The 27501-nt window shown below is 42.9% G+C and overlaps 1 protein-coding gene and 1 long non-coding RNA gene across 6 annotated transcripts in view; one reads left to right on the forward strand and one right to left on the reverse strand.

Annotated features, from left to right (window-relative positions):
- LOC118967535 (uncharacterized) overlaps positions 1–1764 on the reverse strand; it is a 30932-nt gene extending 29168 nt beyond the window's left edge. Inside the window, exon 1 of the long non-coding RNA XR_012126891.1 lies at positions 1432–1764. This is a non-coding gene — a long non-coding RNA (uncharacterized lncRNA). The remainder of the gene's footprint in view (positions 1–1431) is intronic.
- The window catches only part of WWOX (WW domain containing oxidoreductase), a 901165-nt gene continuing 874672 nt past the window's right edge, over positions 1009–27501 (forward strand). For 2 of the 5 annotated variants that reach the window (XR_012126881.1, XM_073226548.1), the window contains exons 1-4: positions 1016–1393; positions 6996–7060; positions 7708–7765; positions 9385–9563. Coding sequence is in view for 4 of the 5 variants with exons in the window: in XM_073226548.1 (XP_073082649.1) it covers positions 1287–1393; positions 6996–7060; positions 7708–7765; positions 9385–9563 (409 nt within the window). In the remaining variant the exon portion in view is untranslated. Of the gene's footprint in view, positions 1394–6995; positions 7061–7707; positions 7766–9384; positions 9564–27501 lie in introns of all 5 variants that reach the window. The other 3 variants (XM_073226546.1, XM_073226547.1, XM_073226545.1) reach the window with 3 other exon arrangements.

Raw genomic sequence — 27501 nt, forward strand, 5'->3', positions numbered from 1 at the left:
TCCACACACTGAATTTTTTTTAAACCTTTTCACTAATAGTCAAGATGACTCAGTTGCCTTTACAAAAACAATTCTTAAGGACCCAAGATAAACGTAAGCAATCAGTTCTTGATCTGAGCCGAGCTATTGATAATGATTGGAGAAACTGAGGCTAATTAGTATGACTTCCTTTATTCTCCTCGCTACCATTAGGAGACTTTGCAGCTAAATTTCCTATTCATATAAAAGGAGTAATTTGGTTTGGGTGACGGGCAAGAGGTTAAATTGCGGCGAGCACTAGAGTGTCAAATTAATGGTAGCTTACTTTAAATTACGTGGACGTGGAAACGAGTGATGTTTTGATAGGTCTGAGATAGGATAGCAGGCCTGCTAAAACTAAAATATACTTGAATTAAATTAGCTTTTCGTTGGGTAACTTCAAAGGAAAGTGAGTCTCTTCCCTAGAGAGCATGCAGGTTAGGAATCCTGAGGCAATATCAGTTTCAGGACCTGTAGAAGACAAAAGGCAACTCTGCGCCCCACCCTGGCCCTTAAAATATGTAATTTTTCCCGAGTAGGTTTGCATGCTTCTGAGGCCTAGGGCAGAGAAATCCTGATCAATAGATATCCCTGTAACGCTGAATTGGAATTTGCACTTTTCCCACATTTTTTCACGTTGAGTTTACATGCTCAACGGAACTTGTTGGCCAGCCTAGGTGATGGAACCCTCTGGAAGGCTTCTGAGCATGAACATTCATTCTTCAGGATGCCCTAAAGAGGTTAGAGGCCGGAAAACCACCAACCTCGTCCCTCCGCTCCAGGATCTATTCCGGCAAGGCCCGGACCACATTTCCCAGGATGCCACTTGCTGGAGCTCCCGCAGGATTGGCCCGAACAATGCGGAAGTGATAACGGGTCACCCGGCAATGGGCGGAGCCTTGGACCGTGACTGGATGTCCACGCCCCTTCCCAGCGGCTGTGAGGTTGATGAAGCTCAACCCCGTTTCCAGAGCCACAAAGCGGGTGCCGTCTTTTACTTCCAACCAAGCGGCAGTGCAACCTCCTTGGTGCCGTCACCGCGAGCCCTTTCAGGCCCCGCCCCGTTTACGCCTGCGGCTGCGAAACTCCGGAGACTGGATAACCGCTACCCGGTTGACCGAACGGTTCTGGGCGGCGCAGTGCGCAGGCGCGAGCGTTTGGGTCCAGGCGCGCGCGGCGCTCGGTTGAAGTGGGAGTGAGTTCCTAGGCGCGGAGACCTGGCTGCGGGCGGCGGAGCGCGCGGGTGACCGAGCGCTTCCTCTGCCGCCATGGCAGCCCTGCGCTATGCGGGCCTGGACGACACGGACAGCGAGGACGAGCTGCCCCCGGGCTGGGAACAGAGAACTACCAAGGACGGCTGGGTTTACTATGCAAAGTAAGGGGGCCGTGGGGGGCGCCGGGCCTGGGACTCACCTGGAGGGGGACGCATCCGGATCCCTGACGGCCTCAGGTGCGGGCGCGGCGCGGGCCCGCGCTCCAGCTGGGCGAAGCGACCGTGGTTGGTAAAGCTTCGGAGGGAAGGCTTCCAGGATCCCGAGGAGGGACCTTTCTGGGCCTGGTCAAGCTGGGGGGTGTCACCTGGCGGCGCCCAGGCGCGCCCTCTGCCGTTCAGGAGGCAGCTCTGCAAGGAGCGATGATGGCAAATGAGCCTTACTCCCTCCTCCAAAAAAAAAATCTGAAAAGAACGCGTAAGCCCAGCGCCCTCCTTGGGGGTCTGTGATGGGGACTTAGTATGTATTTTAACAAATGTCCTAATACAGCTGTATGTATACATATATATGTGTGTGTATATATGTACCTAAGTCTGTATATAGCGTAGCTTTCACTGTAGTTTGCAAGGGAAGTTTTGTAAATACTAGCTGACCCATTCTCCCATGCCTTACTGTGTTAACTTTGGACCAGTGTAAGAATTCTGGGTCATGGTTTTCTCATCTGTAAAATGGGTTGATAGAGTTCTGGGTCAGGCACTGTACCTAAAGCACTTAGCACAGATGTAGTAAGTACTCAGTGCCCCGTAACTTAGCCGTTGCTGCTTTCTCTGAGGCTGTGACATCACCTCCTTGGCCTAGTATTAGAATCACTTGAGGACTGACATAAAGATTTCAAGTCTCCACAGAGACGCTCATGCAGAAGACAGCCATTGTGGGGAATCTGTGTTTTTTAGGCATTCCGGGTGAGGCAGGTTATCGCTCAGCTTTGAGAAGCCTGGGTGTACATCAGTGATTTTCAACATTTGGAAAATTTAAGAATACCTCTTCCTTGGCCCCGCCTCCAGAGACTCTCATTTAATTGGTTTGGGCCCTATGCCGTCGATGAGTCTGTTGTAAAATCTTCCCAGGCAGTTCCAGGCTACCCATGGTTGTGAACTGCTGTCTTGGTGGTTTGTTTGGAAAAAAAACAGAAAAAAAAACCCATGGTTGAGTTTATTCAAGACACATTGGGATCTTATCAGGCTCTTTGCTGGGCGCTGGTTATACCAAGATGAATGAGATCCAGGTGCCACCCTTAATGAGTGCCTGATCTTAGATGGCAGAGTGACATGTAGTGAGTAGTGGGCAGCAGCCTGCTAGCATGTGGGTGTTGACAGGTGAGGGCACCGCAGGTGAGTTGTCCTGGGAGAGGTGGCACCCGAGCCGTGCCTTAGAGTACAGGTAGAGGCGGGTGGGTCAGCGGGCAGCCCAGGTAGAGGAAACTGAAAGTGGAGGCCTGGTGTGGTAGCTGGGGCATGAAGACTGAGGCAGAGGAGAAGGGACCCAGCTTATGGAGGCCCTTCTGTGTCTTGTGGAGGAGCTGGGGCTCTTTTGTCAAGTCCCAGGGGTCCGCTGAAGGCTTGGAGCCAGCAGGTGATATCAGATTGTGTCTTTGAAAAATGATTTCTGGTGCTGGAGAATTGAAGGGACAGCTCTAGCAGCAGGGAGCCCTTAGGCCGTTTTGGTGCTCCGGGCACCTCCTGAATGGGCACCCGCTGTTCCCTCTGCCCGGAGGTCTTTGCATGAAGGGCTTGTTCATCCTCAGTGCTGAGCTTAAATGTCACTGCCCAAGAGACCTTCCCCTTGTAGGCCACCCCGGCACCCTTCTTGCAGCACCTGGCTGGCTGCTTCGTAGCACGTAGCCCCATCTGCGGTCATCTGGGGCATTGTTCCTGCTCTTCCCCCGTAGATCGTGAACTTAACGAAGGCAGGGGCTTTTCCTTAACGTCTCGTTATTCCCCGGTGATTAGCACCCAGGAGACATGTGTAATGAGTAAATTCATCTAGTGAGGATTTGCCCAGGGCCTGGGCAGGTGGCTTGCCAGGCCCCAGGAAGGTGGAGGTGTACATGACTCCTTCCTGGCTCTCGGAGCCCTCCTCTGCGTGGGGCCTCTCCTTGTTCTGGCCACTTGGCCCTCGACACCCTGGCTTCCCTTCAAGTTTGCCTGGAGCCTGGCATCAATCAGGTCTGGAGGCCCCCTTGCTCACCCTGACGTATCCCCCTGTGTCTTACTGTCTTACCAATGGGTTTCAGCCCCGGGCAAGTTTGCTATGGATTCAATGTGACCAAAGAAAATGACAGCAAAACGTTCTTGGGGTGAAAGGGTTATACCCAACTTTATTTCCAGGTGGCAGGTCAGTCACTAGAATCGCGTTCACTCAGAGCGAGTCTGTATGCAGCAAGCCAGTCTCTGCCTCTGAGCCGTCCTCCGAGCCTCTCTGCACAGCCATCACTACACACCCGACCTCCGGGCCTCTCTGCACAGTCATCCCACACAGCCATCCTCTGGGCCTCTGTCCTCGGCGCTGCCACCACTCCAGCCTCTGCTCTGCTCTCCTGCAGCCTTGCAGCCCTACCACCATGTCGTGCCCAAAGCACTGGGCGGAGCTCTTTTTATATAGTCAACAGCCATGTATTGCCCACAGGTGTGCAGTGAGCTAGTCAACCATGGCCAGGTGAGAATCCTGGCCACAGGAACTCTCATTTTATCCACACTTACCTTTCATTGGGTGGCTTTTCCCATCAGCTTCCTTCTTGATGGCATCCCAGGGTGTCCAGGCTTGGGGCTTTTCTTTCACTAAATAGGTCTGCACCCCCCAGCCAGCTTCTCTGTGAGGTTTTGGGGAGCCCATGGCCAGGGAACTCAGTGGTACCGATATGTCTCTGAAAACATCCTGGCCCTTCTTTCCACTCCTGATTCTAGAAGGGTCACTTGTCCTCTTGGGGTCTGGGAAACTGCTAATGGGCTGTCAGGAAGCTGCTCTACCAGTCTTCCGTTTTCCAAATGATCTTGCTCCCCTTGCATCAGGGCCGTACCCAAGGTCTGGGCTCTTGCGGAAGCCCCCCTCCTACAGCCTTGCCCCTCGGCTGTTGTGTGGATTCTGTTGGCCCCTCTGACTTTCCCAGGTGCCCCGTGGTGTCTCATAAGCCTCAGAAGCACAGATGTCTTGGCTGCAGGGCCCACCAGGCTGGATGCTCAGTGAAAGGACATTCTTACCCCTGAGGACAGATTTGTCACCAGAGAGAGCTGGCAGGCCCTTCTCCCCTCCCTGGCATGGCCCAGAGCAGCTCTTCTGCCCAAACCAGGAGGCGGCGATGGAAGCCCAGGCCTCTTGGCAGCCAGAGGGACAGTGGGCCTTGTCCTGTGGGGAGAGGATTCCCTCGTCCGCAGTGCCGGCCCTGCATCTCTGAGCTCACTTCAAGTAACTGTACTTCAAAAAAACTTCAGAGGAGCATACTTGAAAGAGATATCCATGTAATGTGGCATGAATTTAATTTAATTTTTATTCCTTTGGTTTAAATTAAGATCACTGTTAATTATGTCTTTAAATGACAAAAAGCATGTTGAAAAAAATGAAAGAGGGCTTCTCTTTAAGGGAGGATGAGATGGCACTTTGGGGACATGTGTTTTCTGTTAATTAAAAAGTCATTTTAGGTTACAATTAAAAACACCTTTTAATGTTTATATGTAAGTATTTATTTAAAATAATACTTTATGTGAAATACACCATTCTTGGTTTTTCACACGTCAACTCATTCAGTCTTCTGTAACTCCAAGAAGTAGGTGCTATTATCCCCTTTTTATGCGTGGGGAAACTGAGGCACGGGGCGGTTAACCCTTAAAGGGCACGTGGCTGGTGAGTGGGAGAGCCAGGAAACATGGGCCCTCTGACTCTGAAGTCCTCACTACCAAATGACACTCATCTTACTCCAGTTAGGCCCTGGGTTCCCTCCAGGGACCCTGCCACAGCTGTCGCCGGTGGCATACTGGCCTCTAGTAGGTAAAAACCATGGATGCTGCTAGTGCTGCAGGGTGGACCCTGCAGCCCTGGACCATCTGGCCCAAATGTTAGGGTTGTTGACGGTAAGAAAGCCTGGCTTGGGTATTTTCTGTCAATGTCAAGAACATGGGTTGACAATGTTTGTTTTGTTTCTAAGTCTTTCAGGATAGGAAGGAAAAAGTTCTAGTGAGTTTTACAGCTCCTTTGGAAAACATTTATTAATTCCTTCATTTGCATTTGGGCACCTTCTGTGGGCCATGCTCAGGGCTGGGTGCCCGAGGGTTCACCTGGATGCACGCCTGGGTATCCTCTACTCCCAGTATGCCTGCTGTGGGCTGTGAGCCTTCCTCTCATAGGGCCTTGCTTTTCGCCCGTAGGATTTGATGATGGTCATGTGCAGGTGGGAAGTTGTTTTTCCTGTTGACAGCTGCCGTACAGTGATTTACTTGTTCATCAGTCAGTGTCACAGGCATGTCTCTTTCCTGCAGCAGTGTGAGGGCGGTGTGGGGCCAGGGAGACTGCCTGACTGAATACAGGCAGAGAGCAGCTCAGGCCTTTGGCCTCTTGAGTCCACTGCCCTCAGTGCCCCTGCCCTGCCACTGGGAGTTTGCAAAAACAGACCAGAAGCCAGCAGTGCCTGGAAAGACGTTGCTTGTGACTTGTAACATTTTCAACAAATTCATGTTTTTTATATTTAGTCTCTTTCAAATAATAGGGATACACTACCCTTCCCTATGGTAATATTCAGAATACTCAAATTTTACCATCTAGATGTCAGTGATTAAATACTGTTGTCTCCTTTGGCATGAGTATGGAAACCCAACCTTCCTTTGAATGCCTCTGGCAACATCCAGCTGCTTCCCTGATTAAGTCATTTTGTGTTTTCCTCATAGTTCTCACCTGTTGACAGGTGTCTCCTGTCTTTTGGCTCATGATTTTAATTAAAACTTTGTGTGCTCTTCTGAGATAAAATGTTAAGTTTGGTGCAGAAATGAGACTCATGTGTGTATTTGATTTATTTACAATGATTGCCAACTCTTCAGAGAACTGATTATGTGCCATGTTCTGTGTTCTGCCCTTTGTATACAGTATCCTTATAGTGTTCCCCTGAGATCAGTCGTAGGATTATTTCCATTTTGCAGATGAGGAAATCGAGGCTCTGAAGTTGAGTAACTTGACCAAAGGTGTGCAGCTGGGTTACCTCTGGGGCTGTCTTACTGTACTCTTACTTCTTGGGAGCAATTGGGAAACAGTGCTTAAAAGACTTTGAAGTTATATGTGGAAAGAACAGACATTTAAAAATATTAGTATTGTATGTATGGATCCTAAATACCAGCACTGTAGAGCACATCGAAGTTTGTCAGTGTGTGCTGGAATAAAACATGCACACCACCTCTCTGAATGTCTCGAATGATTCAGTGAGCTTCCTAGGGGGGGACCCACAATGGGGGTCCCAGGCCCCCTCCCCGACCCTCCTTCTCACAGCTGGCTTATGAGGACCGGCTTTCAGGAGATTTCCGCAGGCTGCTGCTCCTTCCAAGGAGAATTTTATCTGATGCCAAGAGCAACATTTATGTTCTGAATATTTCTTTTCTGAATGTCTGTCTTTACTACGCTTGAGAGATAGTATTATTTGGGAGAGAAAAACATGTAATTGAGTAATTGATTAATTTTTCAGAGTGTAACTTTTACTTACTGTTTTGCGGATTTTTTTTTTTCCAACAGTCACACTGAAGAGAAGACTCAATGGGAACATCCAAAAACTGGAAAAAGAAAACGACTAGCAGGAGGTTTGTATGTTATTGTCGTGAAACAAAGAGCTGTGTGTTTAAAGCACTCATTAGATAGGAAAACTGTCACTGTCAGAGAGGTGGCAGGTCACTGTGTCATTCTGGGAAGGCTCTCTGACAGGGGACCATCGAGGAACTGGACTCTGAGTTGCTCGTAGGGTTCAGCAGAAGGAGGTGATGAGCTCTTGGGGCGGAGTGGTGGGGATGGTTTCTAATGGTCTTAGAAAAGTATTACAGTAATCGGGGCCTTTGGCTCATAGCTCATTAGGTTTTTCTGTGGCTGCACTGTTCCTGAAATTGTTCTTAGTCTCCTCCATGGAACCAAATCAGGGTTTGATGGGATTCCGTAAAGACTGCCATGACTTGTAGGTGCTTCTGAGTGAGTGTGTGATCCATGGAATAGAAGTGTAGGAAGGTACCTGCCTCAAGAAGTTTAGGGTCTAGTTGAAGAGACACGTGCATATTAAGAAAAACTAAACTGCCCTGTAATATTGTCAAGAGCCACACTAAATCCGTGCGCAGGTGGTGCCAGGTGCCTGCTCTACGCAGGGATGCACCCTGTGCGTTCTTTCAAGGAGAGTCGTGTCAACTGGACCAAGCGGTCAGGGGCTCATCAAAAGCATCATCCTGTCTTTCTTGCATTTCAGATTTGCCGTATGGTTGGGAGCAAGAAACTGATGAGAACGGACAAGTCTTTTTTGTTGAGTAAGTGTCTACATAGGAACTCTTCTGAGCCATTTTGCTTTTTAATAGCATTTTTTTATTGTAAATGCGCATTAAGAAAATATGACATAGAATATAACTGTAGTCTTATCAAAAGGACTTTTGAAGCTTTCTGAATTTATTCTTCTAGTCTCTGTTTTATACACATGCTTTCCTTAAAAAAACTAAGGAATGTACTGTGTGAACTGTTCAGTAACCTGGTTTTTCTACATAAATATCTTGTGAGCATTTTCTCATATCCTTATGTATTTTGAAGAAGATGATGTTTAATAACTATAGAGTACTGTTTTGTACAGATTTATAGTTTATCAAATTACCTATTGGACATTGATGTTAAATTCCCATTAATGGGCATCTATACTTATCACTAATGTTTTGAGCATCCTTGTCTGTAAAACTGTCTTTAGAATAATTTCCAATAAGAAACAGCAATAGTAACTGTCTAGCACGTAACATCAGCCAGGCATGATTCTGATCACTTACACCTGTAGTATTAGCTCATTCAAAACCCAAAATGCCCTACGGGAGGCAAGCTGGCACTTGGCTGCCCTGGCTAGCCTACCTTACCTCTCTGAGTCTGTTATGCTTAACAGCCAGCTCTCTAGGGGGAGAGGCCAGATTCATTCTCATGGTATACATACCTGCACCACAGCTTATTTCAAGCTACCCAGATGAAGTTGAGAAGAGATAAGCATGTCGGGCTCTTGCAAGCCAGTGTGAACCAGCTCTAGAACAGCATTGCACTATGTCTCTGGATAACACTGGAATCAAAGTGCTTATCTGGTAGCCACAGGAATAATTAAAATCCAAGTTGGGATATTCTTGGGTCTTAGTATTTATAGGGTGATGAGTATAGATTTTAAACTATATGTAATTTTACACACACACATATAATACAAATACATTTTAAATCATGAATTCTCTGTTTCTGGAGTGTTCTTAATAATTTTTAAGATATTTTGAGATCTTTATCTCAAATCCCAAGAGTACATTTAAAATGTAAACAATTCTGTTACATAAGGAATCTATTAATCCATATGTACCAATATATTTTAATATTGTTTCTGCAAGAATTAGGTCAACTCCGGTGCTTGTAGAAGGTATGAATACAGTCTTAAAATGAACATCATTAAAATTTTAACACTTGGCCAGGTTCATATTTAACATTAAGACGTTTATCATTTTAAGGTTTTTTTCTTCTTTACCAGGCCTATGCCCTTGCACAGGCTAAGAGATTTGACATCTACTGAAAAGAGGACCTGACAGATCTTGTAGCCATGTTTACATAAATTAAAACAAAAAAACATAAGCCTTCTCCTTTTTTGAGATCTAAGGATACAAGGCAACACCTATTGTAAAGTGTATTTTACAGGCAGTTATGAAGGAAAGGACTTGATGACTATCTTTCCAGGCAGGAATGTAATCCTTCCGTAGGCCAGAAGGTAGACTAAATGGACCTCAGTTCTTTCCGAGGTTAAGAAGAAGCCATTTTTAGTACATGAAAAGTGGGGTTTGTCCAGCCTAAACTGTAAGACTGCCTTATTGTTATAAATGCCTCTGTTCACTACTGTGGGTTCACTGCCTTCTCCTTTTCTTTGCAGCCATATAAATAAAAGAACTACCTATTTGGACCCAAGACTGGCATTTACTGTGGATGATAACCCGACAAAGCCGACCACCAGACAGAAATATGACGGCAGCACCACCGCCATGGAAATACTGCAGGGCCGGGACTTCACTGGCAAAGTGGTCATAGTGACTGGAGCAAATTCAGGAATAGGTAGGCCATGCTTTATAGTTGCTGGTGGGGTTATTGTTTTATGCCATTGCCGTAATGAAATCCACCTAACTCTAACCATGATGGAATTTTGCATAGTGTTTCTCTAATTTAAAAATGTACTTACAGCCTTTTCATCTATCATTTCATTAAAATCCTGGCCTCTTTTAAAATCCCAGTGTTATCATGGGAAGCTGTGAAGGGGCTGACCTTGAATTCTCTGAAAGCTGAACACTTAGCAAAAGATGGCACTTCTTTTGGTATTCAAGGATTAGAGACACGGGCTCTAAGGGTTTCTGACTTGGTCAGTGTGGTGTATGGGCATACTCCAATTACCTGGGTCATCCGAACCAAAATTGGTTGGTAATGGAATATTGGAACAACAGTCTCTTGACTTTGGAATAAAGGGTACTGTAGGTTTCATTTGGTCACTGGGAATATCATTTTCCCTTGGGAGCAGGATCTTATTCTTTATCAAGTTGGAAAATTAAACCTGTCATAGCCTCTAAATTAACCCTCTTACTTGCCAGGGTTTAACCACAGTGGCCACCCTGCGGGAGATGGCTGGAGAGGTGCCTTTCCTTTGGTATCCTGGGGCTTGTGCAGGAGAGTTCTCCACGTGGCTTTAATCTTATTTTGTTTTGGTCCATTTACATCAATATCTGAATCTGTAGGAATAACTGCTTTGAGTAAGGATATGCATCTTCAGATTAATTCAAAGACAAAAAATGGAACTGCATTTGGCTGCCTTCTGGCAAGTTCTCACTGTCCTTTTGACCCCTCCCAACTCCCACGTCGGCCTTCTTTTTCATAAGCGGTGTCTCCTCACCCCTGTGCATTGCCTGTACTCTGCCCTTTCTGTGTCTTAATTTTCAGTGACCCCTTCTTGAACCTCTAGAAACATTCCCATTCCCTGGCATCACTGGGGCACGCACAAGAGTGAAAATGCTCTCTTAGGGTATCAGTTATTGTATAGTAAAGGGCCTGAAATCTAACGATCTGTAGTCGCAGAGCAGAACTCTTGATTGCCCTTGTCCACGAAGGCACGGAAACAAATGGAATTTTATAAAAAACTGAACGGGATTTATTTAAAATCAACTGTCAAGCCTCATCCTGGCTCGGATTATGTGCAGTCCAATTTTCTGAACTTCTGTATTGTGGTAAATTCTGTATAATCATCATTGATGTCAAAACTGATGATGCTACATGAAAAATGGTGGCTGGGTCTTCAGTCGTCCAAGAAATAATGTGCTGTTGATGGCATAGACTACTGTTATGTGAGGGTGTGGATTAATATTAAGGAAAAATAAGAACTTAAGGACCCCAGTGAAATATCTGTTTAATACTCAGTTAACCAAAAAATTAACCAGACTATCTCATTCCCTTAATATTATGGCTAATTTTTCCCTTTAATTAGTAAGGTATGTAACTGCTGATTTTCTGCTAAGTGTTCACACTTTTCTCTGACACTAGGTAGCAGACCTTGGGATATGGCCAAAGATTGGCAGCATCAGGTTTATGACATTGTAATCCAGGGCTAATGGAGTTGGTTCAGAATATTCAAAGAGCTGTGTTTAATTGGATATTTACTTATTATCAGAAAGGAGAAGGAGATTCTGAAGCATCGAGAATAAATGTGCTGTTGACTGGAGTGGACCTCCAACCTTCCTGAGGAAGCCCTGTGCTCTTCACAGCTCCCGCCTCCCTTTGAAGGCTTTTCCTTCCTGACGTCCATAGTCCATTCTGTGGCCACCGCAAGCCGGTGTCTGTGCTTTAGCTGGAAGTGGTGGCGCAGTGTAAAGGTCAGGATGGAAGGCATGCCGGGGAAGGTCTTTAGAGCAACCAGCTCTTCCTATTTAACCCCACCGCCCCTCCACCGCAGTTTCCCCGGCTGTGGTCTTCCCTCAGAAATGGCCTTCAGCATTGCCACCTCACCCATTTCCTCTCTGCTCTCTAGAGAAGCGTACGTTAGGTGAGTGCTGAAGATTTTCATTCTTAAGTTTTGAAATAAGATTGTCCTGAAAATTCCAGGCAGTCAAATCCTTGCAAATAACTTCTGCAATGCAGCAGTGATATCAGGCTTAAAGAAAGGAGGCTGAAGATAGGCATGCGGCTGTTTAGCTGTCCGTTGTAACTAAGTTAGATTTTGTAACTGCGTGGCTGCCTTAGAAAGTGTCCTTGCCCAAGCAGGCTGTGGCTGCTAGATAAAGTCCTTCCTTCTGCTGAACTATGAACGTGTCCGTGTATAAATTGCTATCTACTTTATTTCTGCCCATTTCAATTGAAATGAGTGAATGAGGAATGAATCGGGCATCTTCATTTCCAAGACTTCTGGGCATTCACGAGTCATCTTCTGTCCAAGCTTTGATAGTGTTGGGGTTCACTTTCCTTTTGCCACTCAAGGGAACCTACTTTCTTGATATTAACTGTCCAGTCTTTATCCTTGTGAATGTTCTCTTTGAAGCAGAGTGGGCGGGAACAAAACACACTGGTATGGATTTTGAGACTGACAGACTCTTGACTAAAGACAGAGGTGACCTAATTTGCTTTACAAAGGCTGATTCACAAGTAAGGTACTTCAGGTGACTTCTGCATTTCTAAATTCCCCACAAGGCTGCTCTTTGTTGGAATTGCCCCTGGGGAGGAGGCTCTCTCTGCTGTAGAAGGGGTCAGTCAGGTGCGGAGAGGGACACCTGTCCTTGGTGAGCCTCAGGACTGTACCAAGGCACCGCTCCCTTCGAAGTGGCCTCCAAGCAGGTTCTCTCTCGTCTTCTCCCCCAGATGTATGTGATAGCTGTATTTTAGATTTTTGGTGTTTTATGTTACTAAGACAATTGGAAGGACTCCTACTTAATTCAACTGAAAAACATCAGGGTGATCATGGAAGACAGGAGAAGGGTTCTGAGGAAATGTCAGAATAAAGCATCACAAATGAGTTCATGAAATCTCTGTTTTTACACTTAAAGCTTGTAACCAGATATGGCTGCTGACTGGATTCAGCTGTCTAGGTTAGGGGGTCTGCAAACTGGCCCATGGGTGAAATCTGATTTAGTGGCTGATTTGTAAGTGAAGTTTTATCGGAACATAGCCACACCCATTTATTTCCACTTTGCCTGTAGCTGCTTTTGTGTTAACAGCGAAATTCAGTGATTGCGGCAGCGACAGCCGTATGGCCTGGAAAGCCAACATACTTTCTCTCTGGCTCCTTATGGAAAAAGTGTGCCGGCCCCTGCGTTAGATGGTGTAATCCCTTCCAACGTAAGATCGCCCAATATTCTCTAAGCTACAATCTAGATAAAGTTTAGATGAATTGGATGCCACAGGAGGATTGTGACAGCACGTGATATGGAACTGTTGGGGGCACTCCCCCAGTATCCTGTACCCCTTGCCCCAGCTCTGTTTTCCCCTTTTTTAGGGAGCTGTGCAAGCATTAGGATGTTGCTTCTTGAGAAACTAACACTCTTCTTTCCTTGACCTTTGTTTAACCAGCATTCTGAACCCGAAGAACTTTGTAGATTGAAAGCTGTAGCTTGGACCTCTCTCTGTGGAGATCAGCATCTCAGTATCCAGGGGGAAGCCATCTCTTCACCCAGAGCTGCTACTAGCAGATCAAGAGGCCGGGAAGCCCGCAGTCCCAACTGCGAACCAGTAGAGACGAGGGAGGAGCTGCCTGCTGCTTGTGCTCATCCTAGCGCTGAGCAGGCAGGGGCAGCAGTTCTGTGACTGGCTGGAGTTAGTGGCTTGATGGCTCTGATTTGGTACAAATGAATGGAAGTGGCTTCAACATGGTGATCATTGAGTATAAACCTTATTGCAAAGTCTCAGGAGAGGGGATTTTTTAGGCTAGGGAATTTCCCAGTATGGAAGATCCCATAGCTTCGTCTCCAGACTCAACCTGTCAGTCAAGCTAATTTGGCTCTGCGTATAAGTACTTCAGTATAAAATAGTGCCTTCTTGAATCTGGGCTGACACGTGCTTACCAAAAGAGGATCCTTCTAATGAGGGATCCCTTCACTGCCTAAATTTGGGACAGTCCCTCCCTTGTTCACTGTCTCCTGTCAGGGGGGCATTTGTTGGGACTTGTGCAGATGTTGCAGCAAGCAGACAGAATCACTGTCATTGGATTTAAGTGAAATCCAGGCTTTGTCAAACATCTGTTTAAAATCTATTAACAAATATGAGCAAATTAGGTATTTTCATTGTAATGTTCAATGGTAATTATGATAAAACTTCCTTGTTAACTTCCAATCTTAAACTAGTAGTGATTAAAATTTGATTTTTCAGTCCCTTTCAGAGTTTAGTCAGGATGAAAGTTCCTTTGACCTTTTGAGCCTTCCTGACACTGGCTGCATCAAATATCATAACTTTATTTCTAGAATAGCCTGGCCTGGTTTTGATTTTTGAGCCAGAGGACTCCATTAACAAGAACAAAACTTTTTTTCTCTGAACAAATATAAGCTAGCTACTTTGGTGTATACCAGTAAAATGTATTTTTTCCCTGATGCTACAATTTTCTATTGGTTTTTATGTTATATAATCACCTCCATAAGGTTTCTAATTGTGTGTGTGCATGTATACTAATGTGTCTGTGTGTATTTATGTGTGTGTGTGGTATACTTATATGAACACTTCAATATAAAATTTTGTATATTTTGAGATACAAAAAGTACATGCTTAAACTATTGAATAACCCCTAAATTCTCCTTGAAACAAAATGAAGGTATCAGATTTCCACGTGGGAATCCTAAAATGCTGTTATAATATAATGTCGAAATTGGTTGTTTTGACTTAGCCCTTTTAAGCTTGGGGTCTTGTTCCTAAATCATGTGTTGAAATTATAGTGAGATGTATAGTTGCCATATTCTTTTAGCCTACAAATCGTCACTATGATGAATTCATATCTGATGTAAATCCTACCAGTTCTACAGTAATGTAAGAAAAGTGTATTAAGATTTTAAATCCACACTTCACAGTTATGAATTAGACTAGCTTCCTTTGCTCGTTTGGTTCTTTGTTTTCTTTTCCACTTCATGGTACTAAATTTTGCCTTTGAGCCTAAACCATGCCATTGCCTATTTTTTTTACCCAGTTATTCCAAAACACTCCCTTCATCTGCACCCATAGGCCATTTTCTTGGTTAAAACATATTCATTATGGGATCATTACATTTGGGGTCCTTAAATACCTGATTACAATTTCCTTTCCAGTTGTCAACAAGACTTATAACCTAGTGGGATCTTGGCATTTATCTTCTTTTTAAGAACCTGGTGCTCATTAAGTAGAGGAAAAATTTCTGAAATAATCTAAATAACCTTTTAGGAATTTAAGCTCCCATTTTAAATTAAAAACATTTGTGACCACTTCTCCTTATGCTAAAATATACCCATATATTGTAAGTAAAATTATTTTCAAATTATTTTGTTCTGAGAAACCATTGAGATTTTTGACAGGACTGGAAAAAATCCTAGAACGAAACTGGACCCTATCTTAACACCTTATACAAAAATGAACTCAAAATTGACTAAAGACCTGAGACCATAAAATTTATGTAAGCACTCATAGGTAGACAGTAGGTCTTTGAAATTGGTCTTTGAGTATTTCTTTTGGATCAGTCTCCTCAGGCAAGGATAGTGAAAGCTAAAATAAATAGGGTTACATCAAATCGAAAAGCTGTTGTGAAGTGAAGGAAATCATCAAGAGAACAAAAAGGCAACCTACCACGTGGAGGAAGATATTTTCAAATCAGAGCCAATAAAGGGCCTAATGCTCGAAATATATGAAGATCTCACACAAATTAATATGAAAAAAAGTGGCTAACCCAATTAAAAAAAATGGGGAGAGGACTTGAACAGACGTTTCTCCAAAGAAGACATACGGATGGCCAATAGACACAATGAAAGTTTCTCAGCCTCATCAGGGAAATACAAATCTGAACCACAGTGAGGTACCACTTCAGACCAATCAGACTGGCGATTATCTAAATGACAAAAAGTTACAGTTGTTGGTGAGGATGTGGAAAAAAGGGAACCCTCCTACACTGTTGGTGGGAATGTAAATTGCTGCAGTCACTGTGGAAAACAGTATGGAGGTTCCTCAGAAGATTTAAAAATAGAACTGTAAAATCTGTCAATTCCTTCTGGGTATTTATCCAAAGAAAATGAAAACACCAATTAGAAGAGAAAGGTGCACCTTTATGTTTTTTGCAGTATTATTTACAATAGTCAAGATATGGAAGCGACCTAAGTGTCCACTGATAAATGAATGTATAAAGAAGCTGTGAACAACATGGTGGGCCCAGAGGGCATTATGCTAAGTGAAATAAATCAGACAGTGTAAAACATATACCATATGAGTTCACTTATATATCTAAAAAAACCCAGAAACAGACTCACAGATAAAGGAAACTAACTGTTGGGTTGTCAGAGCAGGGAGAGGTTGGGGGACTGGTGAAATGGGCGAAGGGAGTTACGCAGTACAAACTTTGAGTTATAAAACAAGTCAAGGAGATGTCATGCACAGCATAGGGAATATAGTCAAGAATAATAACTTGGTACAATGACAGATGATAACTACTTACCATGGGGATCAGTTTATAATGTATAAAAACATTGAATAACGATGATATACACCTGAATCTAATAGGATATGGTATGTCAATTTTACTTCAATAAAAATATATTGAAAATTAGTACCTTATGAATTAGACATTTTACATTTCAATATTCCCAGACATTGAATATACATGGAAATCACATAATCAAGAGTATTTGAGAAGCTATAGATCCAGAGGAGACCAGTTGAAATAGTCTATTGTGCCTCATCTAATAATTTGGCAATCACATGTAAAAAGCTTATTTAAAACTAAAACATATGTAAATTATATAATGTACATATTACGTAAATAATATATACCTGATCTCAAGTAAAACTTTTATGTGTGATCAGTTGAATTTCATACTTGCATTTAGGTTTAGATTTTATTTGTTACAGTGCCAGCATAACAAACGAGGGTCATACAAGCCATTAGTTCAATGACATAGTGTTTTAAAGTCATAATTTAAGGAGAATATTAAAAAATATTTCTAGCCTGAGATTACAAGTGTTTTATGAAGTTTGAAAATTGGAAATTATTTTGCCTAAAACCCAATTTAAAGAAATTGATATTTTTTTGACGTAATACAGTGACGTGGTAGTTGTCATGAGAGTTCTACATCTTTTCTGTAAATTCACTAACTTAAAGGGGAAATGTTTTCATATATTTGTTTTTTTCCTCCACTAGAGGGCGCTGTTGCGCTTTGCTAGAGTGAAACAAAAGCAGTGGCATCTCTAGTTTTCTTCCTCTCAGCAGGTCCTGCTTTCGTTTTTGTTAAATAGTGCTTTTTACTTTTCTAGTGTATCCTTTTGGTCTTGTACTTCTCGGTGAAAAAGTTCCAAGGGGAGACTGTACCAGTGTCATGTTTGTTTCATTTTCTCCCCCCCCCCCTTTTTTTTGGTGTAAAATGCCAAGGGTGAAGAGATCCATTCAATAAAAAGGTCCATTGTATTCAGGGAGCAGCCTGTTCTGCCAAATTACACAAGGGCATGTGTTTTCATGACATTATTGGTTTTGAGTGTGCTGCCCTATCAATAATGTGATTTTTTTCCTAAGTGGAAACAGTAATATTTAAATATTAATGCTTCTGTTTAAGGTTCATTTAGAATGTCTTGGTGATCTTACAGTATTTTCTAAGAATATAGGGTCTCCCTGCCCCTGCCACCCAGCCTCACCCAGTGTTATGTAATTTATTGTAATTAGATTGTTTATTGATATTTTCTTATACTAAAAGAAAATGAATCCTTTTGGGCTTAGTATATACATTTCTTAAATAAGTGAGGTGATATTAAACCAAATACTTAATACAAAGCAGATACCCAGTACTCTTCTCAGATAAGATCTTAAGGAGGGTGATTTTTATTTTTGTTCTACAAGCAACCCATTAAATCGCATGCTTCAGCTCAAACAGAAATTTGGCCCAGAAAAGAGAACACTTGCAGCTTTATAAAACTACTTATTTCTAAATTTAAAAGGGGCAAAATGAATATGCTATATTATGTACTTTTATTAGTTATTTTTCTCAGCAACTTTTTGTCTCCTCAAAATGAAAGAGCCTGAAAGCATTGTGAATATACTTGTAACATTGCAAAACTATTTTGCAAGAGTCAAGATACTTTATAGTTATTCATGTACAGCTGTGTTTGTTGTTTATCAAAATAAAGTTGTTAAAATAGATGGCTCTTCTGGGAATTATTATAGATTTTATAAAAGACATGCTGACAGGTGAAACCCCCTTGACCATTGCTTATGACGCAGCTCATGTCCTTTCTTGTTTTTTGTAGCATTTACACAAACTGTTGTGGTGTGAGTCCTCAGCCTTTTCCAGGGTAACATTTGGGGTTCAGTAGGACTGCCTTCTTGCAAAGATCTCTCGTATTAAGTCTTGGTAGGTGGACTAAAAAACAAATTCCAAAAGCCAGAGTGCTTGCCTAAACTTATTACCTTCCTTTGGCTTCATAAATAACACTCCATTTGATGAAGTGCCAGCCTGTACACAAGCTTTACTAAACGGGACAAATAGGAACTGTCCTCCTAGGTAATGAGCTGTATGACACGGTTTGAATCCAAGTGTTTCAAAGCTGATGGTTCCTTGTTCACTAGGTTTTCTGGATTATTCTCGTTACAAGCCGTATTCAGATCATACTCTCTCTGAAAGCAAATCGTGTTTCCCTCGCTCGACTCTGAGAGGAGATCTAAGATTGTATGCTCGTGAGAACAAGAGTGTGTAAGAGACTGTGGTTATGCGAGTGAGGTGGGGCTGGGGAAGGAAACCCAGATTCCAGTATTTACATTTTTTCTCCCTAGGTTGTAGGGGTGACCAGCCAGGTGACTGGAGCCAGACCTTTCCTATGAACAGGTTATCTCATGTAAAGAGGAACAAAATCAGAATCGGAGAAGTTGCTTGTGTAGCTGAATGGAAACTGAAGTTAGAACTGATGAAGTATTTTTCATTTTCACCCTTACCAGTGAAGTGTACTTAATTATTCCAGAGTAGTGTTTATCACTGTAGTGTTACATTGATAGCACTTTAGAATTTATGAAGATTTTATGTATGTTGTCTTAATTCTCACCGTGGTGCTCACAGCTATCTTGAAATGGTATCAGAATGAAAGCACAGAGGAATGAGGTGACTTGCCTGAGAACCCACAGCTCTTGAGCAGTGGTGCCTGCGGAACTAGAGCAGAGAACTTCAGACTCCATGCCCTGGCCCTCTCCTTCCTAGTCGCTGCCTTCTTGTTCTGAAGAAAGTGCACAGTCCTGACCATGCTCTTCCTAAGCCTGTCTGACATCAACAAATCAATTTTAACAAATCTATGAAAGCCTGTTGTGTGCCAGGCTGTGTGCTGGGCGTGGTGTCCTGGGGAGGGCCGAGGGACATGTGATCTCTGCACTGCTGTGCGGTCGTGGATTAGTAACTGACACTTTATCTACTGAATTCCTCTGTGGTGGTATTGTACAAATAGGTGGCATAGGGAGGAATTGTGGGGGAATGAGAGCTGGCATCTGTCAAGCTCACGTGTATGCCAGGTGCTAGGCTAGATTAACTTCACATGCCTTCTCATTTCAGTAATTTAAGATTATTTGTTACTGTTATAAACATATTCCTGATGGGAAACTTAGAAAAATGCAGATAAGTAAAAATAAATGCAGATAAGAAAAAAAATTACTCCTAATTCTTACCAGCCAGAAATAACTTCATATTTAGCATATACAGTTCTAAGCATTTTTCCCTTCCTTTCTTTTGTGATTTTTCTATTTAACTCTGGATTGTGAGCATCCTTCCCTGCCGCTAAATACTCTACAACATCTTAAGTGATTGCACAGTATTTTATTATATGGTCCTAACCATTCTCCCACTGTGGTGCATTTGGGTAGATTTCAGCTTTTCGATAGCTATGGAAGAGAGATGAACATTTTGTAATTAAGTGCTTGTACCCATCCGTGACTGTTCCATAGTTTCACTTTCTGGAAGTGGAATTGCTGAATCAAGGGATTTGTTTCCTAACCTTAACATCTTGATTTGTTTTGTCAATTCACACCCGTGGAAGCCTGTACCAGTTTGTCCATTTGCCCTGTACCCTTGCCAACTTTGGCAATTAGCATTTAAAAAAAAAGTATCAGTGAAATTTTCATCTCTCTGATTATTAGATTGATCAGCTCTTATGTTCAGCCATGTGTATTCTTTATGAAATGCTTTTTCATCTTGTGTGTAACTATTGCATATATATTGATTGCTAATTGATTGCTTGATTCATGGGGTATAATTTAATTTTCAAAATGTCCCTTTCTCTTAGAAGTTAATTTATCTCAGAATGTCTATTACTTTAAGTACATATTCAATCTTGTGGTCAAAAGGAAATTTATGACAAAGAAGTTAGCTCAACTCCCCAGTTTGCTTCATGAAAAACTTTCAAACATACATCTTATCTGTTATACCGGCTACAACTCAAATCATGGGTGCTGCTGCTTAATACCTTATTTAGGGAGGGAGCGCCCCAGAAATCTCAAAGCTGGCCAGCTTACAATGATGGGTGAGTCCCGAGATAACAGGCACATTTGGTTATTTGGGTCTTGCAAAATTTCCCCAGATCTTCCTTTAATGGTAGTAACAACTTTTCAGAGCTTTTCTATGCGATCTCATTTGATGAACCTGGCTTCCGCATGGTGAAATTGTACCGTGGCTGAAAATAACTCTGCTGACAGTCAGGGGAAGCTTGATAGGTAGCAAGTTTCTACCTGGAGAGGCAGCGGGGTGCAGGGGAAGGAATACTGACTAGGGAAGCAGACGTGACCTAGTTTCGAAACTGCATGCCATTTGAGTGACTCGGGCTAAGTCCCTTTCCTCCTCTGAACTCCTGTTGCACATCTATGAAACATGGACGATATTCCTACTTTGCCAAGTTTTTAAAGATGGGAAGTGCAGAGCGCCCAGGGAATCGTCTGCTCAGTATTGCAGGCACTTAATAAACTATAGTCATTCTGGGAATGGGAGGCGAGGCGATCGGAATTACTGAAGTTAGTTTGGTGTTTTCCTAGCTGTCTGGTTCGCAGATATCCTCAAAAGACTCCCATAATATCTGTGACTTTGTCCTAAAAAGACCTTTCTAAATAACTCGTTTTAGGCATTGACTTGTCTTTGATACAAAAGGAAACATTTTAGATTTTTTTTTTAGTTGGAGGTCAGATAGTAGCTTCATCTAGAAAAGAATTAGATGAAAGAAGAAAAAAAAGACAAGTTTTTTATTGTCGCAGCCAAGGAAGAAAAATCGATATATTAATCTTGGGGCGGGGGGAGCAGGAAAAGAAGGGAAACTGTTAAAATTTAAACGCATGCATCATGTAGCATCTTATGAGAGTTTGACGTCAGAGCCCTTGCTGACTTTGTGATGATTGGTAGGAATTCCTGGCTTATTAAGTATAAATGGCCAACTCTGCTGTGCCATTCACTTGATCATACCGAAGAATGCATCAGTGTTTGAGTAGGATTTTATCAGCACTTGAAAAAGTTGTAAGGTGTTTGACTGGAGACCTGTTTGGAAGAGGATTGGCTGTGAGACTGGTTGTCATGAATTTACGTGCCTTAAGTCACTGAACTATTTTGAGCCTTACTTTCCTCATTTGGGGAAGTCAAGAGAACACCAGTTTCTGTCATCTGTTATGGTAAGGGGTCAACTAAAACACAACTTGCAAATGCACTGGGGAAGGATACTGTGCGATTATATGGTTGCTTGAAGTTGGAGAAAAATAACGGTTGTTGGAAAAGACATTCCTACAGGAAGACGCTTTAGTTTTGGAAGAAGACGGAGGAGGGAGAGAGAAATTTAATTCCTTAATGGATGGAATAAAATAGGATCTCCTGGTGTTTTTTTTTGTTCGGATCTACTGCCAGGGTTCCCTTCCGGAGTTGACAGGCTATGAGTCTAACCAGATATTCAGGAGCAGCAACGTGGAGTAACAAGAAGGGAACCTCTGTGGAGGCAGAAACGGCCTCACGGGTCGTAGTTGTGTTGAAGGTCCGTGGGGTGGAACTGTTGTTGGTCCTTGGACAATACGTGCTCTTCCTGGTTCCTGTGTTTCACCTGCTCAGGCGCTTCCCTTTTCTTGCCAGGCAGAGCCAGTGCAGGTGTGCTGTTTGCTTCTATGACATCAGCAAGATTGCCAGCAGCCTCTTGATCCTGGAAACTGTTTTTTTCTGGCGATCACATGAAGAAAAAGAATGAAAATAATCAATCTCTTTCAAATGGAGAGACTGCTGCGTCAGCCACCAATGGCTCTAAGGATGAAATCTTAAAACTTTCTGCATCTTTCAATGTAATGTCATCCGACTGCCTTTAGTTTTCCTGCATGTCTGTGTGGTACAGCGAGGCGGCTGTAGTTTTTAAATTCAGCAGCTTTGAGAAGTCTTATCAGCTGAGAGATCGTCATTGAGTTCCAAATGGCATTACAAAAAAAAAAAAATGCCATTACAACTTTATCTATTAGCAAAGGAAGTTTCAATTTTAAGTTCATGTACAGTTACCAGATTGAGTGTTTGACAAGGTAGAAAGCACTGTAACAGATCCATATGGGGCAACGTCTCTGTCGGGGAGCACAGTCGTTTGGCAAGGGACACCATCCTTTTTGCCTGAAAAGCTGACTTGGGAGCTGTCAGGCTCTATGCATGAAGGAATTTTTTTCTACCGGGCCTAGTGACTGATGCTTGCCCGGTGTTCCTTTTATTGCCCATTGGCCTGATCAAAGAGGGACTTAAGCGGACACCGGTAGGTGTCTGTGTATTATCATCACGGGACTCTTAGACTCACTCCCAAGTGCACACATGTGCATCCATCATTCATATGTTCCTTACATGTTTATTAATACACACTAATTTGCTTACAGTCCTAAAGGTCAGAAGTCTGAAATTGGTTTCACTGGCCTTCAGTCAAGGTGTCAGCAGGGCTGGCCTCTCTGGAGGCTCTGGAGGCGCGTCCGTTTTCTTGTCCTTTTCAGAGCTTCTGCTCGCCACTCCTTTGTTCGCTTGTCTGTAGTCATTTCCTCAAAGTGCATCTCCACTTTTCCTTCCTCCATCGCATCCCGGCCTCTTGTGGGGTCAAATCTCTAATAATGGCCCTTTTGATAGCAGTGGGCCCACCTGGATCATCCAGGATCATCTCCCCATGTCATGACCCTTACCTTTTTTTCTTTTTAAATCTCATTTTTTAATTAACATATCATTGATATACAATCTTGTGAAGGTTTCACATGAGCGACATTGTATTTCAACATTCACCCATATTATTAAGTCTCCCCGCATACACACCCCATTGCAATCAGTATCCATAAGCTTAGTAAGATGCTATAGATCAGACCCTTATCTTAAATCACACCTGCATAGTCCCTTCTGCCATGTAAGGTAGCAGTCCCAGGTTCCAGGGAGTGGGATGTGGGCATCTTTGGGGGCCACCATTCAACCTACCACAGGTGGTGACAGATTATCTTCAAGAACTCTTTCAATTTCAGCATGAAGATTTCTGTCCCCAGTCTACATCTTCTCTGCTTAACTGGTTCTTTGGGCTGGGTGATTTTTTCTTTAGAAAAAACCTGAGTTTGGGAGCAGCTCCATGGTGCCTCATTTCCTCCGGTATGAGTTTGTTAGAAACAAGATGCAGTGTATACATGTCTGGAACTTGCACTGTATTTGCCACTGAGAAACTTGGTATCGTGTGATAGTGATGAAGGGAGGGAGGTGATTTTCATGCTTGCTTATTCCTCTAGCTGAGGGCTAGTTGGTCAAGAGTAGAGGCTCCTGGTCAGGACAGAGGTAAAACTGTAGTCAGCAGCCTAGATCTTGCTCCCAGGTGATTCGTTTGGGCCATGCAAAAGTGGCCTGTAAGGCTTTTGTTAGGTTTTAAGTTACTTGGCAATGTGTTAAAATCAGGATATGTTACCCAAAAGTAATCTTGTTTTCTAACTTTTAAAAAATCAGAAGAGCTGGCACCACTGGGCGCCGTGCCCTCCAAACACAATTGCACTGGAGCCGAGTCGTGCTGCCCCCTGCAGGCGGTTTCTCTGCAGTTGGACAAGACCGTTTATGCAATCATGTCCTGCTAGCTGCCTGGTGCTTCTGGTTGGATTCTTGACTTTAGAACTGTGGTTTAAGGTCTGTGATGAGGGCTGTTTTGGAGAGATCAGACTGGCTGGTTCATAGGCAAAAACATACCTTTATTCAGTATTTGTACAGTTAACAAACACTGACTGCTGAGTACTAGGTGTCAAGTCTTGAGTGTGGAACCACACAGGACCCCTCCCTGCCCTTGTGGAGCTACAAGCTCACCAAAATGTTAACAACTTGATCTTTGAGCTTCTAGAGAACACTCAAATTAATTTTCTTTATGATATAATTTTTTTTTAAACCACACATTGGCCTGTATATATGTGTGCCTCTGGGTAGTTTCTAATTATTTCTGTATTTCCCTTTTTGTATTTAAAAGTACGTGACACTGAAGCCTCTTTTGTTGTTGTTCTGAGAAGACGTTTGCAAGTGAATCACCGAGCATGATCTTGTAAATTAAAGAGAGCTTTTGCTCTCTCCACTGGTGCCTTTTTAGTTTTACTATTAGTCTCCAATTTCTCTTACGCTTCATTTCTGCTTATACGTCTTCTGAGTTACTGTAAAGGAAAGCAAAACCTGCAGCAGGTACAGGGGGAGTGAAAAATCACCGTGAACTTGAAGAGCAATGTGAGCGTCTGTGGCTAAGTGTGATTGCTTATTTTGTAATTTACGTTAATCAAACTTGCATTTCTTGCCTGGTGGTCATAAGCATGTGGCTGTATCATGATTTTTGTAAGCTTGTCCTGTGGCTTTTGATGTTCCTGCTTACAGCGTAAGCAGTTATGTACTGGTGAGATGGAAGGCGCTAAAAATCAGAGGTCAGTTTCAGTGGCACGCCTGCTCATTTTGTTCTGTGGGCGGATTCCTTTCACAGCTCTGACTGGCTTTCCGTTAGCTTCCCTGCTCCGTGTTTTGACTTAGCCCTCGCCCTCTGGGCCCTCTGTTCCTCATGTTGCTGAGGGTATAGCTGAGCTCTGCTAATGCTGGTTATTAATCTGACAATACATACCTGTGAGATTTCAAAATTGCCATAATTCTTCTTTGCTCCATTCCATTTCCCAGCTCCTCAAAGGGCACAGAGGCAGCAGTGCCGTGTTTGACCATGAGGTAGAGAATCATAGCTGTAACCCAGGATCTTTACATTCTGTCAAGGTGGCAGAGAAAGTGGTCACATTTTTGGATGATATTTGGGTCTACAAATTCCAAGCAAACATTTTTGTTATCAATTATTGTAAAATCTAGGAGCTAGCTAAATTTCAGAAGTTTTAAACTTTAGGATGGCACATTCAACCTTTAAGAAGCGGCTTCCAGATAATCGTGTTTTCATTATTTTAAAGCTGGTCTTGTTTGGAATATAAGAATTTAGGAGTGTTTGACTTTTCAAAGGATGTTTTTCTATTTTTAACTTTATGTATCATGTGTCCAGTTTAAACTGCTCACAGAGAAGTACCTGAATGTGAAATAGTTTCCCACTAATCCCTGAAGGACAGATGTTCTTGGATTCAGATGAGTGTAGAGATGGAACTACTGAAGCTTCCAGACTTCATGCCCGTCCGTCCCAGGTGCCTAATGAAGGGAGACTAGCTGACAAAAGCAAGGGGTATACATGCAAAGCTGAGTTGAGCTGAGCAGGGGAACAAGACTTTACAGAATTGTCAAATTTACAAATAAGTTAACTCCAAGTTTACAGTCAGTAGAATTTCTGTCTTCCTAACAGATTTTGTGTATCCTGCACAGGTATTAGGGAACCATATGTGTTTTCTTAAACATTCTTTGACTGTTTCCTTTAGAATGGCTTTGTGTTGTATGGCTCTGTGTGTGTGTGTGTGTGTGTGTGTGTGTGTGTGTGCAGCCACACTACGAGTGCCCATGCAAGTTGGGGGGAGAATTAACTCTTGTGACAAGAAATGGCAAACATCGTTAATGTTGACTTTACAGTTTACTTAAATTTTAGTATTGGATTTCCGAGTCAACATGCTAGCAGGATGGCTTTGTCTTAAAGCCTGTGATAGAAAACTATCTTCTATTAACAAAAGCATTCCTGACTAGCTATCAGAAGTCTTTCCTTAGAAATTTAACCATATTTTTAATGCTGGGCATTGCAGTGAACAATAGTATGGATGTTGCAAAGCTATTTTCTGTGCACATAATAGTTGTAATACCTGCTGGATTTTGCCTGTTCCCTATGTCTTTTGGGAACCCTTAAGCCCCTTTTTCCTTATTTTCCTTTAACCTTTTTTTCATCGTGACAATTGGTATGGGAGTTTTCTTTTCCAGAACTTCTGTTATACAAAGCACATCTCTGGCTTGTCTCTTCATTGTCTGTTTAGTTTCATATTTTACTCTAATCTTACTGCACATCAATATCTGTCATTATGGTATTTAAACTCTTAGAAGAATTTGGCAGTAGCTAACATTTTGAGAAAATAAAGCTCTCCACTGTTGTAATGTTCTGTTTAGGCTGGGTTAAAAATGTACATTATTTGGCTAAGGTTATAACGATTTAGGTGCTGTTTGTAATTAATAGTAGGACTTTTTTCCTTGTTAAGAGGATAACTTTGGTTTTAGAAAGCTGGATCATATTGTTTTCCCCCATAGTAGATGTGAAAAGAACCGGGAGAGTGTGAGGGTACTAAGAATATTTTCATGCAGTGATCCCACTGTGGAGCCTCATGCAGGAGAGAAATTCCAGGAGAAAGCATTGAACTGACATTTTTAGTGATGTTGGTCCTGTCTGCACAGTGAGAATGGAAGATGGCAGAAGTGATGCACAAACAGGGGGAAAAAGTGTTGCCTGCACGTTGAGAAAATCCCAGGTCTGTAGCAGTGCAGACCCTGCAACAGAGATAAGCTGGCTCCCACTCCCCTCTGTAAATGAAGACATGGCCATGCTGGGAAATAGAGGGTGCAGGCTACCCTCAGATTGCCCCTCTCAGAGTGGAGGAAAACTCACTCATGTGCAGTAACTCAGAAACAGAAACAGTTCTTTAGTAGCCAAATATTAACAAGCGCTGGTCAGCATTGGAAATGTGCGACCTGCTTGTGATGTTTAGCCCGGAGCATGACGCCAGCTCCATTGTGGTTGAGCACATGTAGGGGAGAGTTCCTGCTGAGAAGGGTAGGCTTTAGTTTCCTTGAAGATGAACATCTGAAATAGTGTTTGAGTTCCTTTTAGAAGCATGAAAGACAGGAACACATGGAATGTAAACTAGTTCGACCATTGTGGAAAACAGTATGGAGGTTCCTCAAAAAACTCAAAATAGATATACCATTTGACCCAGGAATTCCACTCCTAGGAATTTACCCTAAGAATGCAGCAGCCGAGTTTGAAAAGACATATGCACCCCTATGTTTATCACAATACTATTTACAATAGCCAAGAAATGGAAGCAACCTAAGTGTCCATCAGTAGATGAATGGATAAAGAAGATGTGGTACATAGACACAATGGAATATTATTCATCTGTAAGAAGAAAACAAATCCTACCATTTGCTACAACATGGATGGAGCTAGAGGGTATTATGCTCAGTGAAATAAGCCAGGCGGAGAAAGACAAGTACCAAATGATTTCACTCATCTGTGGAGCATAAGAACAAAGAAAAAACTGAAGGGACAAAACAGCAGCAGACCCACAGAACCCAAGAATGGACTAACAGTTACCAAGGGGAAAGGAACTGGGGAGGATGGGTGGGAAGGGAGGGGGAAGGGGGAAAAAGGGGCATTACGATTAGCACACATAATGTAGTGGGGGGGT

This window comes from Manis javanica, chromosome 17 (assembly GCF_040802235.1).
Source record: "Manis javanica isolate MJ-LG chromosome 17, MJ_LKY, whole genome shotgun sequence".
In the NCBI taxonomy this organism is placed as follows: Eukaryota; Metazoa; Chordata; class Mammalia; order Pholidota; family Manidae; genus Manis; species Manis javanica.